Below are 16648 nucleotides of genomic sequence, written 5' to 3' on the forward strand. Positions count from 1 at the left end.
CTAGTAAAACATTATCTCTTATTACATGCTATTCCTACCTTACTTTCGATGTATTACCGAAGCTTTTGGGAAGATTAACTGAGATGCTAAAAGGGTTTTGTAAAGATTAAAAGACTACACAAACATAAAGTGAACAATAATTCTAATTGACAGTCTTGCTCTACCAACATCCCTAGTGTTTCCCCCTCACCATTTCATTATGTAACATCCCTCAATGTAAAGTTGCATTTATATGAAAATACCAGGGATGAATTTCACCTTGGCTGGTGAAATTCTAATTGAGCTGGTTATTTCTTATTGGGTTTGAGAGACCCAAGGGGTTTCTATTTTTATATTTTTTTGGATCGATAAGTTTTATGGAGTTATTCAAATTTTATGAAAATTTTTAGAACAAGTCCCAAGAAGATTACCTGTGAAGGTATTTCTGGTAAGAATATAACTCCCATGAATGGGAATACATTGAAAACTACAAATGTATTATTTATGTTGTTCTTCTTTAGCACCACTTTTACTTTTTTTAAATTCCAGCTACCTGTTTCAAGAAGGTCAGAATAATATGAAAAAGTAGCTAAACGTTATAGGCTCTGAAGTTCTTATTAATACATAATATGGAGAAAAGGGTAGAATACCAAAGTGCCTTGAACCACAGAGGTCACTAAAGATGCATCTAACAAATATGATGCCATTAAATTAACACATGTAATTAAAATGTTATCAATGTAATTAAAATTGTTATCCACAATTTAAAGTTTACAATGAATAGTGTTTCTAATATAGCTTCAATGGGGTCATCTAAAGGACATTGCCCAAACTATGATTTTAATTCTCTTCCTTATATTTATACCATTTAAAGAAAGCTGCATATGCACTCCTATAAAAGATACTTATAATCTAAGTCTACACTAGTAGCTCCCAGTCAAGAGAGTTGAGAGTATTGCCCCCCATAGGACATTTGGTTGTGTCCGGAGACAGTTTTGGTTGTCATACCCAGGTGGTAATGGTGGAGCTGGTGGTGATGGTAGAAGCCAGAGATGTGGCTAAACTTCCATACAGCACAGGCCCCACAACAAAGATTTGGTCCTACGTGTTAATGATGTCACTGTTGCAGAATCTTGGTCTATCATAATTCTTCCTTTCAGTTTATATATTCCGATTTATCCACTAGACACCACAGTAGATAAAATTATCTAGTGTTGGCAAAAATGTCAGAAAACAGACATTCTTATATATTGCCAATGGAAGTATCAATTGAAGTAGATGTTTCGGAGGCAATTTGGGAATTTAAAAATCTGCCTCTACTTGCATTTGTACCTTTTTTAAAAATTGAAGTTTAGTTGACTTACAATATTACATTAGTTTCAGGTGTACAAAAGAGTGATTTGATATTTTTATACATTATGTACCATACAAAGTTATTACAATATTATTGACTATATTCCCTGTGCTGTACATTATACTTCTAAAAAGTACTTCATAACAAATTTATATAATGGATATATGTAATTGTATTGAAACAATTCTCTTGCAGTATTATTTGTAAGAAGAAAATCAATAAGGAAGTGGTTAAATAAATTAGATCATACTCATAATATGCAATGATAAAAAATGGTAGAATTGTATGTTCTGTCAAGGAAGGATGAATAAGATACATTGCAGGTTATAAATAATTCGGGTTATTTGAATTTATAATCAAATTTCTTGCTTACATTTATACATATGTATATGCATATTTATGTGTGGTATATATGTATTTGTGTGTGTGTGTGTATGCATAGCAAAAGTCCGGAAAGATACAAAGTAAATATTAAGCAAAAGAGTAGTCAGTCATGGAGAATATGAGTATGTTTTGAAATGTTCACTTTTTACTTTACATAATCTTATAATATTTGCATTTCTTTCAAACTTGGGCAATTTGCGAAATTTAAAAAAATGTAATAAGAATACATCATATAATAATAAATATACATAAACATGGTCTGTCTTGTAAGGCTTATGTGAGGAATTCAGTTTTGAGTAGGTTTTAATAGTTATTTCCTAGTGAAAGGGAATTAAGACATTGTAGACATAATTTAGAACAATTAGAGGAGACCATCACAAAAAACTGAGTGGAATTCTGGGCAACCTAAAAAGACGTGGGTAAAGGAACAATATAGAAACACTGAATTATATGAGTTGTGATTTAAATTGAAATGAAAGCTCTCATTTTTTAAAGAAAATGCCTTATTTGGACACAGCTTAATTGGTATTTGCCTCAATCCAGCAAATTAAATTCTTCAATACTGAACATATCTATGAGAAACTTCAATTTCTACTTAAAAGTTAAATTATTTTCACAAACTCTTCTTTATATTTGTGTACTTGAATCTAATCATTTGCACAGTTTTACTTGAAAGAATTCAGCATGAAAGATTAAAAATACTGAAGAAAAGAAATAAATTATGTAAATTATCTTCAGTTTGCAGCTTGCTTTACAAAGATTTAGAAATCTCTTTCTTGTACAGCTCAATCTTTCAAAAGCATGGCTAGGTCTTTTCATGTATATTTATAATCTTAACATTCTAAATGTAGCGATTCATAGATAGAATCAGTGGGGTCAGTGGTTCACACTTCAGAATTCTAAGAGATCCTTAATATTAATGAGTAAACACCTGAGGAAGTACTTTTATTTGATCAATGCCGAAAATGTTGCTGCTCAAATACCTAAGTAGTTAACACTTATCAGAGCAGATTGAAAACTTGAATCTTCCTTTGAAACAACATACCTAGGGGTAGAAAAAGCCACGAGTGTGAACTAATTCAGTGCTTATTCATTTACATATTATTTTAAAGGCATCATCATTATAACTCTAAACCAGTCATGCCCCAGGGCTCCATTCATAAAAACAAGCAAATATCATTTACTGGGAACTGGTTCTTACTCTACAGAAGAAATGCAAGGATTCCATGTAAGAATTAAACCCATTGCCAGTTGTTCTATAAAAATGTCTTTTCCAAGTACAAATCTTCCCAGATTTATTCAGAGAAAGCTGAGAAAGCAATTTTATCTCTCATTTAAAGCCAGGCATAACAAAGTCACCACTAATTATCTATTTAAATTTGAAGGCTCACTTACTTTTTATCTTTATTCTGGAAAATAAATACTATTTATCCTATTAAATTTCTATTGCTTCTCTTTAAGACATTTCACATTTTGTTTCATTTCAGTTAACGTTTTCCAGCAGAGTGTACTAGAGACTTTTAACAAATTCCATGTACAAACACAGTTATCATAATAATATCTTGCTATAAGTAAACAAATGCTGTCATATCTTCACCAATATTTAAAAAATTAGGACCTATGCTTATATATATGTATATATGCATACACACACACACACTATATTGGCCGAACACACAGTATTTTGCATACAAAATTTTGCTGTGCCAATTATGGTTTTAAAATTAGTGTTTTAACTTAATTTTTAATACAAAAGGTAAAGCTAAGAAAGCTGAAGATTGTTCTCTAAATTATTGTGTATTTTCCTTTTTTAATTTTTAAAGAATAGATGCTTTTTCTAAAAAAATTGTTTTGTATTTACTATATCTTTGTTGTGTTGGGCTGGCATCATTATCTTCATCTTACATGTTAGGAATCCAGAACACAGAATAGTCATATAGCTTAAGAAAGATCACAGGGTGTTTCTTCTTGCCTTATTTATTACCATGGTCTTTATTAATGGATCAATTAAAATACACAAATAATTATTAAAGATTTGCTACCTTCTGTGTTCTGGGGTGATCAGTAAGAGGGCTGGTAGTTTTACAGTGTAGAGTCCACTCATGCATAGAGAATGCATTGTGAATGTGGCTGTGTAGAAAATTCATTTGCAACTCATTGGGCTGTGGCCCCTAAGGTCACACAACAAGTGGCACTGATTATTGAACAAGTTATGGGCAGTGAATCAAGAGACTCACAGCTCTATGTTGGGTATTTGGATGTGGGAGATGAGTAGTGTAATGCAGACAGAAAATTATCATGTGAAACAAAACAAAGCATTAAAAGTACTATTTCGGGATTGACTCAAAATTCTATGGGAGCAGGTTGAAGAAAGAGATTAGTTACAAATCTGGAAAGGTTTTCATGAAGTTGTGCAGTAATTAATGATAAGATTTCAGGCAGCAGAGTTTTGCACAAGGTTGTAGGATTATTGAGTGCAAAGAACCAAGAAAATATCCAAGGAATGGCAACTATTCTAAAGAGGATAAAGTTCTTAGGTGAGTTGTTTTGTGGAGATATGCAGTGTGAGAAAAGGCTGAAAATAGGCAGGGTTCAGCTAAATTACTGAGAACATTATACACCAGCCTATGGTATTTGGACTATAGGCAATGGGGAACTATTGGCAACGAGATGAAGAAGGTAGGTCATAGATTCAACTTCATGAACGTGAGTTCCAGCTCAGGTACTTACTAATTGTTCGGCAAACTGTGCAACCACTCTATGCCCCAATTTCCCCAACTTCAAAATAAAATAAACCACACACACACACACACACACACACACATTTTTGAGTTGTTGAAGGAGTAAACTAAATGTGCTAACATATGGAGAATGTTTAGCTTAGTACCAGGAATATACAAGAGCTTAATATTAATGTTCTTATTTTTCTTATTAATTGTTTCCATTATGTGAGCTGAGTTTGGGGCAGTTTATTCTGGATAGATTAAAATGAAATGGTACAGAATGGCAGCAGAAAGACAGATTAGAAGGCAACTGAAAAAGTGGCAAGTTAAAGTGAAAAGGTGAACTTTAGATTAAGACAGAACTAGTTTAAAGTTCTAGCCTCATTATTTATTTGTAGATTTCAGTGCCTTGGGCCAATCACCTAACATTTTGAATCAAATTTTATTTTTCATTAACTATAAAATGGGATGATGACAATGTAGGTGATTTAAGGAGATTGAGTATTGAAGTATTAGCTGTCTGTTTTTAAAATTAGTAGCTGCTCAACAAACTGTGAATTTTAAAAAAGTCCTATTATTGTTATTAATACTATAATCTTAGTAAGGAATAACAATGACTCAAAGGGATAACAAAGGCCTGACTGTGAAAGTAGAGAAGAAATGGATAAGTTTATGGAGGTAAAAATTTGGTAAATAGTTAATGACATGTAGACTAGGGAGTCATGAGTCTATGAAAAGATGATTCTTGAATATTCTTAATAAAAGACAGATGATGATAATTTTGTGATTTCTGGTACTGCCTTATTTACAATAGCAACTATTTTGTCTGTGCCCTTTGTTTTCCTTCAAAAGGAATCTGGCACGCTTACAGGGCTGCTTGGGAGACACTTAAGTTCACACAAAGAATCCACTGTTCGGAAAGTATACTCTGCTTCTCTCCCCATCCACAAACGAGTTCCTCATCTCCATGATGACTTCCTCTTCCACATCTCACTGGTATCACTTATATTTTATTATATGATATTCTTTGTCATTTGTTTCATCTTGCTTTCTTCTCATTGATACTATAGTGGGCAGGGGGTAATTCTTATATTTCCTTTGTTCTCCCATCATGCCCAGACCACCCAATTAACATGGTGACCTTAATGATATGGATTGGCCTCCTGTTCTACCAGAATATCCCCAAACATAGGATGACAATTTTCAATTCAGTAAATCTGTATAGATGACTGTTGGGGTGGCATGGTTGATTCTAGGATACGTTCCTTCATAGTTAAAGCTCAGCTCCTCTGCTGCTGGGGGCTGGAAGGGTCTGATCAGCTCTTGCGGATGGAGAGAGCTTCACGACATCACTTTGGTTTAGGTTGGTTCTTATTACTGTCGGTAATCCTGGCTTATGTGATGGCTTAAACTTAGATGGTATATGTGATTTTTTTTAGTGTTTATAGTATTTCATTTCCACCTTGGCCCCTATCATTTTTCAGAGAGGGCCAGCCACGCTACCATTCAACATCACCTGTGCTCAGCCTATTTTCTTGCTGTGTATAATTTCACTTGACCTGACAACCTTCTGGGCAGCACTACAACTTTTCTTCCCCCTCTAACTTTTCTGTGCTTATAGGATAGCTGAAGCCTTTGTGCGTTCGCCCCGTCATTTTATTCCCAGGCACACTCTACAATAATCCTTTTCCTCCCTGCTGTCAAGGGGATAGTCCAACAAGCATGCAGCCTGCAGGAAACTAAAAGCAAGTCTAGGCTCTATGTTCACACTTGACCCAAAGTCAGGGGACATATGTCAAGCTGTCATAAACATTGTTCATATATTGCTCTTGTATATCAAGGAGACATGAAAATTCCACAGTCACATTAATCTGGGATTGAGATGAGAGTTTTACTCTTACTATTTCTGATTCCATTCTTTACAGACCTTTTGGAGTACTCCTCCACAACTTGTCTTCATGGAGGTGGGGGAGTACTTTTTTATTTTTTTCACTGGCAGGGTAAGGAAAAGCTTTTCATAGAGAACAATGCACTCCCTCAAAGGCCAAGGATTCCTAACTCCAAGACACAACTCTCTCAGCCCCACTCTTTAGTCCCCTTACTGGGCTACAGCTGGTCCTACTGTCTCTTTGAAAGACCCATGGGAAGTGTCAGGTCCAAACTATTGGTGGCTCTTTTTCATATGTCTGGGTGCTCAATATTTCTTTTACTTTATCTTTGAATGCAATACTATTCTGGGACAACAGGAAAACGTTTACTTACTGTTGTGTCATACAGCTGAATAATAATAATAGTAATAATATGCCAGCATTAGCACAGAAAGCCAGAGATCACTAGAGTAAAGGAATTCACTTCCATTCAATAATTACTTAAAGAATTTCTGCTGTTTTCAAAGATATAAAAAAAGATAAACAGTATTCAGTTTTAGACTCAACTGAAAAGCCTTATCCATTTCTTAAGTAGCCTGACCCTCTAGTTAAATGGAATGATTACCATACAGAAACCATATGGAAGATATATTGGTTCATTAATTTCAGACTAGGACAGTGTGACATTGTTCATTTAGGCTTCTAGGAAAGTTTACAGGACTCATTTTTAGATAAGCTCATCTAAAGTCTGTCCATCTTACTATAAGATAATCCAAAGTTATCTTTTCCCTTATAGAAGCAAAAGTAAAATATATATATATATATAATTTCAGGGAACACTTTCTATTTCTTACTTTAGAGAAATATGCTCCTATTTTTCCTGTTTTCAGTAACTTTCTAGCCCACTATTTTCCTCTAAACTCTAAGAATCACTGATCCAAAGAACTTCCACTTATACAAAACAATATGAGAGATGGTCCACTCTGTAGAGAAGGAATCAGTAAAATTAGAAAATTTAGACAGTGCTTTCACACAAAATACTCATATAAGGGCAACGCATGAAAATATATGGATGGGACACATTCAGCCTCTATTCTCATGTGGGTAGAAAATTTTGGGATTCTAAATAAACTAACTCTAAAACTGTTTTAGCTGAAATCTTGCCAATGTTTTCTTTTTATATTACTAGATTCACTGTGAGAATTATAAACAATTTTCTGTGATGATTAGGAAATATAGTTACTGAATGCACTTTATTTCACCCACACCATTAAAAAGTAAACCTTGAAGGAAATTCTCTGCTTTGCATTTCAAGTCTTTCTCCATTTAGCAGCTTCCTCACACCCATAAAAACACATGGGGAGGGGTTTCCCTGGTGGCGCAGTGGTTGAGAGTCCGCCTGCCGATGCAGGGGACACAGGTTCGTGCCATTGGGTCCGTGAGCCATGGCTGCTGAGCCTGCACATCCGGAGCCTGTGCTCCGCAACGGGAGAGGCCACAACAGTGAGAGGCCCGCGTATCGTGCAAAAAAAAAAAAAAAAATCAACAACAACAAAAAAACACATGAGGAGAGAATGAGAGGAAAAAAATTCAAAAAAGATAGCTAGCTTATGGTCAAAACATATGAGACAAAGTTGTCCAAAATATTGTCACAACTCCTCCATTGACACTTCATTCTATTGTAGAGCCTTGTCAGACCTCCCAGATTCATTGACAGACTATTATAATCAGAGAGGCTTTGAAAACTTACGGCACTTAGAAATGCTCTGGAGACATATAAAAATGTCTTTATTTAGAATGGAACATATAACACCTGCCAAATTTGTAGGTTCGAAACCATTTCCAATAAGAATTAAAAGGCCCTCTCCCCAGCTGAAATAGGGCTATAAATATATGACTTGCCTGCTCATGGGAAATAGTGGGTTCTTGTCTCTGATGTCGCAATTTAGTTTAAAATCACTTTCGTGATGACAGGGTACATAAGGATGATAAAACTATAAAGATGACAGTCTAATCTTCAATGATCACTGATCATTGATAAAAGATTAAATAACACAAACATCTGAAATGCCAGATTATCAGCTGGTTGGCACACTCTCAGTATTGAAGTATGCTGAGATACTACTGATAAGTGAAAAATGCTTTTTCTACATGTAATGCAAAAATACATCCTCCCAAGAGGGGCAAATGAATTATAATAGCTTTGAGTTTAAAATGTATATTTTTTCTCAATAGTGATGTAATATATGTCCAGTATTAATAAATGATTTATTGTAAAGTGCTTAAAATTATTTTTCCCCTCAAAGTAATGCCTGATTGTTGAGAATTTTAAGCACCCTTAAATTGTAACTTTTTTTGAATTCTAGTTGCAATTTTATATATACTTACAAGAATGATTAGACATGCTGGTCCTATAAAACTCCAAATAAAGTTGTTTTCTGTGCTAAGCCAACATCTGAAAAGTAAATAAGAGATAAAATCTATATATATATGCTTGTATGTACTTCAACAAAGCAAAATTTTCAATGATATAAAAAGCTTATTCGGAATTGCATTCCAAATATTTATGAGATCATCTTAACTTACACTTTGGTGGTGCCATAATACCTATATCCTAATGATGCTGAAAATCCAACTACCACAGCTGGGCTGAGATAGCCAAAGATATAAAAATTCTTGTGCAAAAATCCCTTGTTGTAGATGACTCCTACAACAATGAGATAGAGGTGGATGCCTTCAATGCACATCCATGCAAAGGCAGCTAAAAAGAAGTAATGCAGAAGCCCGGCAATGATGGAACAGAAGAGCTAGAAAGCAAAGAAAGAAACCATAAGCAATGTTTACTTTAACATTATTGTAACATAAAATCTTGACTCTCTCCATAAATTATGCCATTTTATATAATGCTTGGTCACATTAAAATATCCCTGTCAAGCATCAGTTTTTTAAATTGTACCATTTCCAACTTAAAAGAACTGTGCTTCATCAGTATGAAACATTCACCAGTCCTGTAATAGAACTAAGTTGCTGTTCTTGTCCGGAGATTTATACTTTTTATACACTTATATTATGTGATAAATTATGGATTAGTCACATGATTATCTCACAGTGACTGTTATGATTTGAGTTGATTTCTGTTTTGGAGCTGCCTTTACTTTCCTTTATTTTAATCATGCTCAAAGAATGAAAATTACTGCTAATACTATGTTAAACAAAACATCATAAATAATTGAGAGAAGGCACTGAATTTACAAAACAGACAAATGATGATATATTTTACAAAAATATCCGTTATACGATCACTTGAAGTTACAAGATTATCAAGTAAATTTGAGATGGATTTCAGTTAAATATTATTTATTAGTATTGACTTCACATTTAGAACTAGAGTTAGGCTTATAAGAAATAACAGAAAATGTAATAGTTATACACTTCTGTAGTAATAGAACTAACACAATCTATTACTGGTGAGATAACATAATAACATTTACATACTTATTGCACTTAATAGAGTATAATTCAAACATAATGAGATTACCTATAAAAATATATTCGAGAGTACTATATAAGGTTGGGGATGGTGATTAAAATTTGGGAACCACTTCAGTGAGGAAGGGAGATTTGAAATACGGTTTTAAAATGGGAAGAATTTGATAGGTGAAATAGAATTGAAAATAAACACTGGTGAAATAGAATTGAAAATAAACACTGCAAGGAATAGTTCTGTGGTGAGGATGATGGTGGGGTGAAGCTGAAGGAGGAATTTGGCTTTGGAGGATAGTGGGAGGTACACAGAATTGACAGGTGTTATAAATACCACTGCAAAACAAACAAACAAACAAACAAAAACATACGGAGTTTACAGTCTCCTGTAGGCTATTTAAAATAGGTGCTTTGTGGCATCTACTTCAGAAGAAAACCTTGATAACTGATGGTTAGTCTCAGTACTTGAAAGATGACTAATAAGAATGGAAATATGGAGGCAATTTAATGTTTTGTGGCCATGCTGATGCACTTCTCTGGTCTCCAGCTGCAGGGCGGGCTGCAGCTGCTATACAGGAAAGCCACTGATGTGCTCACGTTCCCTGATGGCTGCTGACAGCCACTGACTGAGCACAGCAAGACATTCTTGTTCTTGAGAGACCTGCCATGTGACTTTGGCCGAGGGTCTTCTCAAAGGACTCCTTGACGGGCAAACTGGGCTTTCCTTAGAACTGCACGGCTGTGTAAAGCGCTTCTACTCACTCATCCTTTCATCTTTCTTTCCTTCACTCAGACTCAGGCCTGCAACTTGGTCTGATGGCTCTCCAAGTCTCTCTCTTCCTGTTTTCTCTCATACCCATTTCGCTTAATAAATTTATTGCTTGTTTTAACCCACTTTAGTGTCTGCTTCGAGGATGACCCAGACTAGCTCAAGATGGGAACGATTTGATAAGGCTCTCGATCAATAATGGTGGAAAACGGTTAGAAAAATGCATTTACTAGGTTGAGCTAATTCATCATATTTCAGTCTATGAACCTTAGCCACTTTTGTGTTCCGTCCCTGTCATGAGAGAAACATTTTTTCCAACTCTCTCTCTCTCCCCTCTCTCTCCCCTCCGTTTTTGTTTAATGCCCATGTAAAAACAAACCAAACCAAAACAAAATAAGGTCATTTCTTCAGTTTGTTGACAAGATTTTGCAGTTCATCATAATGAGGGCCACTGTGGTTAATGGAATTACTAAGCAAGTTGCTCAGATATGTTAGCATTCTCAAACTTAGAAACACCTTAAGAACAAAGTATATCGTGTATTTGCCCCCATTAAGCCCTTAATTCCAATTCATATTTCTATGACATATATATTTAGGAAAGTAAACATTTAGAATATAAAAATAGAGAGTAAGGGAGATCTACATACCTTATTAGTATTTGTATTGATCCCAACAAGAAAAACAAGTTCAGCAAGGAATAGGCTACAGCAGAGATTTTTGTGAATTGTTGTCCTGGTGCTTTGAATTTCACTGAAGAACCAGAAGGTAAAAATGCATATGGCAAGGCAAATCAGTGAAATAATTATTCCTAGTTGAGTGATCCTTGTAAGAATATTATAATCTTTAATACCCTAAGGGAAAATAATAATACAACTGTTAAAAGAATAACTCAGTAGCTCGTCAAAGGAACTACAACATATAATGAACTTCGCTTTTTGGTGAAACATTAAACTGTTCATAAAATGTAAAAATACAAATGTGCATTTAGATGAGAAATTTTTGTACTTTTGAAAATGTTCAACATTCAGAAAATCTGATATAAATCACGTAGCACTTTAACAGTTCTGTAATTAGTGATTTTTTTTCCCTAAGCATATTATATGTTAGTATATGGTTTAACAATGTTATCACCATCAGTTTCTTGATATTAGAAAGGCAATTCATTGTTGTAATGTGAAAATGGTTAATTAAAGCAGCTTTATCAGTGGTAAGAACAAGTAATTTCTATGCAGTAATTCATTTAAACACATTAAACAAAGGTATCAGAAATGCTGAATATATAGAATAACAAAACAGTATAGTTGCGAGACTTTGAAATGGGAAAGGATGGTTTCACTCTAACCAGATGGTTTTAAGAGGCATCTTTGTTTATTTAACATTCAGAAAAAAAATCATCTTTGTCACTGACATTAGGGTTAGGCAGATTTATTTAGTCACGATATGTATTTGATAGATTTTAAGTATTGTATGGAAATGAGCCTGTAATCTAAAGATTCCAATACAAGGATATAAAATAAAAACCTATATAATGTAAAAGCAAGATATTACTGATGTAAAATACATATTATGAAGCTATTCACCTTAGAAAGATTTTTCATATTTAAAAATCTTGCGGGGTTCTACATTATTAAAACATGGTATTTGTTATGAATGTGTTAATACTTATTGACCAGGTATCAAATATTTTTAATGAATTTGTCATCAGTAAAAATAAACTTTCAATACAAAGGCAAAAGCCCTTAAAGTCCATGATACTTTAAAATGTATAAATGGTCATTAAAAGCCGCATTAAAAACTAAGAGTCAATGGATAGATATTTAATACACAATCTACTAGATATTATAGATTAGGTAAGTCTTACACTAAAAATAACCAAAGATCCAAACTAGATATGTCATAGAAGGCAGGTAGGAAAAGAAAGACTTAAAAAAAAGGTAATGTTGAGATTGTATCAGTAAATTAAATATGCTATTTACACCCAAAGAAAACATATAAAAATTAAATATTCTCTTGAATGGCATAAAGAAGAAGAAAAAAACAGATTTATAAATATGACTTGGAAAATTGGCTTACAATAGAAGAACCAGAAGACATCAAAATTGCAAAATGTGTCAGGTGGTTACAGCGGCATGAGGTGTGGGTCTCATTCGAGTATGTCAGCTCACAGCCCTCCGAAGACCAGCTGCCATTCATGGTGTCAGGTAAGTAGTTCCAAAATGCACATTGACTCCTATACTTACCTGTGGTCTGAAAAAGAGACATTTTACTGATGGGAAAAAGAGAAAAAGTTACACATACAACATCGTTTTGGTTATATTTAAAATACCATTTTGCATAGCAATATAATTAAAACCATGCCTAAAACGTAAAGCATAAAATCAATGCTAATAAGTGAATGCTACTGTTGTGTGAAAAAATTGAAGTTTATACTGCAACCATGCTATATTTTATCAATCCTGTGTCACGAATTTGTGAGAATTATTGTCAATTGAGATCATGTGTGTCTTTTAGAATGATGCATGACATATCTCATTATCTTCAATAAATGTTTATTGAATATGCACTAGATATTAGTCATTGATCCAGGTGCTAAAAATACAGCACTGAACAAAACAAAAAAAGTGTTTGCGTTTTTTTGTTTTGTTTTGTTTTGTTCTGTTTTGTTTGCAGTACGTGAGCCTCTCACTGTCGTGGCCTCTCCCGTTGCGGAGCACAGGCTCCGGACGCGCAGGCTCAGCGGCCATGGCTTACGGGCCCAGCCGCTCCGCGGCATGTGGGATCTTCCCGGACCGGGGCACTAACCCGTGTCCCCTGCATCGGCAGGCAGACTCTCAACCACTGTGCCACCAGGGAAGCCCCGTGTTTGCGTTATTGACCTTACATTCTAATGAGGAGATAAGGAATTATTAAACAAAATAAATAAGCCAGGGAAAGGAGAACAGAAGTAACCTGAGGAGGCTTTTCCTAGGAAATGACATTTAAGCAAATACTTCAATTAAGTGAGAGTGTGAGCCCTAAAGACTTGAGAACAGAGGGTTCCATACAGTTTGAATGGAAAATGGAAAACCTCTGAAGTGAGACTCAATGAAGGTCTTCCAGAAACATCTAGAAGCCAGTGCAGTTCAAGCAATGAATGACGTAAAGAGTAGTGAGTGTAAGATCAGAGATAGACAGGGGCTGATCAAATAGACTATAGGAAGGTTGTTCAATAAATAGCAGAGTTCTCCTTATCATATATTAATATTAACTAATCATAATGCAATACCTAATGCACTGTACATTTTAATAAGTTATTCATAGAATGCTGTATATCTATGCTAGTGTCTTATAGAAATAAAAACTGTTTACAATTATATAACAATTTATAGTTAACTAGGTGCTTTCTTACCTACTTTGTTTAATTTGATCCTCAAAAGAGCCCTGTGAGTGGGTATTGTGTTGAGAGAACAAGAGATGTCAAAAAATATATGCAAGACTAATCATTGATAAGTGGAGTAAAACAGAGCCAAATGCAAACCTTCAGACAACTATTCATTAAAGAAAATATTAGTTTAGTATCAAATATAGGCACTGTGTTAGGAGCCAGGGATTCTTAGTTGAAAAGATAAAGCATCTGCCCTCAAGGATGACAGAAGCCCAGATGATTTTAATACAATTAGACAGTTGCTTTAATGGCCTATATAGAAAATCCAACACTTAGATCAATGGTTGGAGCACTGGCCAATTTGATTGGAGTAAGTCTAGGAAGACAGTGATTGAACTAAAATTGGAGAGATGACAAGAAATTTTTCAAAGAGGTCATGCTATGTGAAGAAAATTGAAACTCTACATCCAGTTCCCCCAAAACTGCCAGGAAAATACCCAACCCCACTCTTGTTAAAAAACAAACAGATAAGCTAGAGGAGCCAGAAGGACCCTAGAATTGAGGAACTAGAGTCAGCTGAGAGTGCATCACTCAAAAAACAGGGGTTAAGTGAGGGTCTGTCTACATGCTGAGCACCCACCATTGCCCACCACTTTCTTTTTATTCTCCTAATCCTTCAGTGAGCTTCTGTCTTTAGGCATGAGACTAAAAGTTTTCTGAGAAACTAAAGGCCAAAGAGAAATGACTTTTAGGTAGTGAATTTCAGGATCTTCCAGTGCAATGGCCAGAAACTAGCCTGATGATAACTCTCTAGGGAGGCACACCACTGCCACAAGCCACCTGAACACACAATCATTTTTCAAATGTCTCATTATTAGATATGGATGGATGGCCATGAGCCACCAGACCTCCGAGGACACACTCTACAATGAAAGACAAAGAACAAAAAGCCAACAAGCCAAACTGAGGAAATCACGAGCAACATAATGTAGGGAGTAGAACACAGGTTTTTAAAAAAATATAAATACTACCACAGAGAAATACTGCACCCACGAAACAAAAGTAGAGTTCAAAAAATAAGGGTGCTCAGTTATAATTAAGTATAAAGCAGAAGTAAAATACGTTAGCAGGAAAAAAAAATAAAAATGTAAAGGAAAACTTAAAATGAAAAAAAGAAATACCCTAGAGGCTCAGCTGGGTGTCCAATATTTACATAAGAATAACAAGAGAAGAGACCAGAGATACTGGAGAGGAAGAAATTAGCAAACAAATAATAATAGAAAATTCCGTAAAACTGAAGACCATACATTTTCAGACTGAACAGACTCACATAAATGCCTAGTACAATTAATAAAGAAAGATCCACACCAAGGTTCATCTTTGATTGAATCCTGAGAATAAAGATAAGATCTCAAAAGTTTGAGAGAGAGAGAGAGATCATTTGCAAAAGAATGCAAATTTTAAGTAAAATATTAATTGCATGCAACTTCCCCAGGTTAACCTGGAAAGCTAGAAAAAAATGAGCAAGGTCTAGAAAATTCTGAAGAAAAAATTATTCACAATTTATAACTCTATACCATGGAATTTATCTAAGTGCATGGATAAGATATAAATATAGTATATACTTAGCTAAAAAGGTAATGCAAGAGCTCAAAAACTTGACTTTCTGGGCACCTTTCTCAAGAGTCACTGGAGAATATACCACCAAAATATAGAGATAAACCAAGAAAGGGGAATCATTGGTTCAAGGAAACATTGAATCTGACACAGGGGAGAAGAGAGTTGCATGCCCAGGATGACGGTGACAGAGATGTCCAGGCTGATAGCTATACAGAAGGCAAAGGGTAGACCATCCAGACAGGATCAAGTTCACAGAGGCCTAAAAAGGATGTCTCCAGAACATTAATTTAGCTGATAATCTTATGTATTTGAATGTTTTATAAGGAGATTTATAGTACTGTCAGAAAGTTTGGGGACTAATTAGTAATGTATAAATAGAAATCTTATCAAGCTAAATTAAGGGAATTTACTAACACCAGGAAAATGGTTCAGCCTCATGATTCAGCTCTGCATAACACATTGAAAACTGATTTAACCCAAAATTTGATGAAGCATGGGAGGATGAATAGTTGGGGGAGTGTGTGGATCACAGTGGAAGACATGTATAAGAAAATTAAATCCACATTTTCTATAGATGAAGGCAATAGATCATACCTATTTTTTAAAAGCTTAAAAAAAAATAAGAGGAGTTATTAAGTTTGGGGTGAAGGAGATAGAGGGTCAATGGAAAATGCTTTCCCATTTTGTAGGAAGCCAGAAACTTCAGCCTATTTGTTAGCTGAGACACTGGGACCAATGTGGAGAGATCCAGGAAAGTTGAGGTAATGGACAAAGCTTAATTACTTGGGAGGTAGGTGGGGGAGGGATTCAGAGAATAGCATCGGGCAGGACAGTATCTTAGCTGCGGAAGAATGGATTCTGGAGAAAGACTGTGGGTATGAAACTTTGTTCTACCAGCTGTTGCTGAGTGACCACGTGCAAGGCATTTAATCTTTCAGAGTCTCAGTATCCTCATCTGTGAAATGGAGATAACAGTACATACCTCATAGGGTTCTTGGGAGAATTAAAATAAATAACTTAGAACAAAGTGTGTTTCCATATAAGCATTATTAAAGTATTGGTTGCTATAATTATTATCATTATTATTATCTGTATTATTATAAC

At 34.8% G+C, this 16648-nt stretch overlaps 1 protein-coding gene across 2 annotated transcripts in view; it reads right to left on the minus strand.

Annotated features, from left to right (window-relative positions):
• The window catches only part of ADGRL4 (adhesion G protein-coupled receptor L4), a 129820-nt gene that overhangs the window by 22685 nt on the left and 90487 nt on the right, over positions 1-16648 (minus strand). For both annotated transcript variants that reach the window (XM_082615682.1, XM_082615681.1), the window contains 4 exons: positions 12634-12807; positions 11208-11411; positions 8895-9115; positions 8697-8763 (listed from right to left, as the gene is read on the minus strand). In XM_082615682.1, coding sequence (XP_082471808.1) covers positions 8697-8763; positions 8895-9115; positions 11208-11411; positions 12634-12807 — 666 coding nt within the window. The remainder of the gene's footprint in view (positions 1-8696; positions 8764-8894; positions 9116-11207; positions 11412-12633; positions 12808-16648) is intronic.

This window comes from Mesoplodon mirus (assembly GCF_964341445.2).
Source record: "Mesoplodon mirus genome assembly, chromosome: 3".
NCBI classification, from domain to species: domain Eukaryota; kingdom Metazoa; phylum Chordata; class Mammalia; order Artiodactyla; family Ziphiidae; genus Mesoplodon; species Mesoplodon mirus.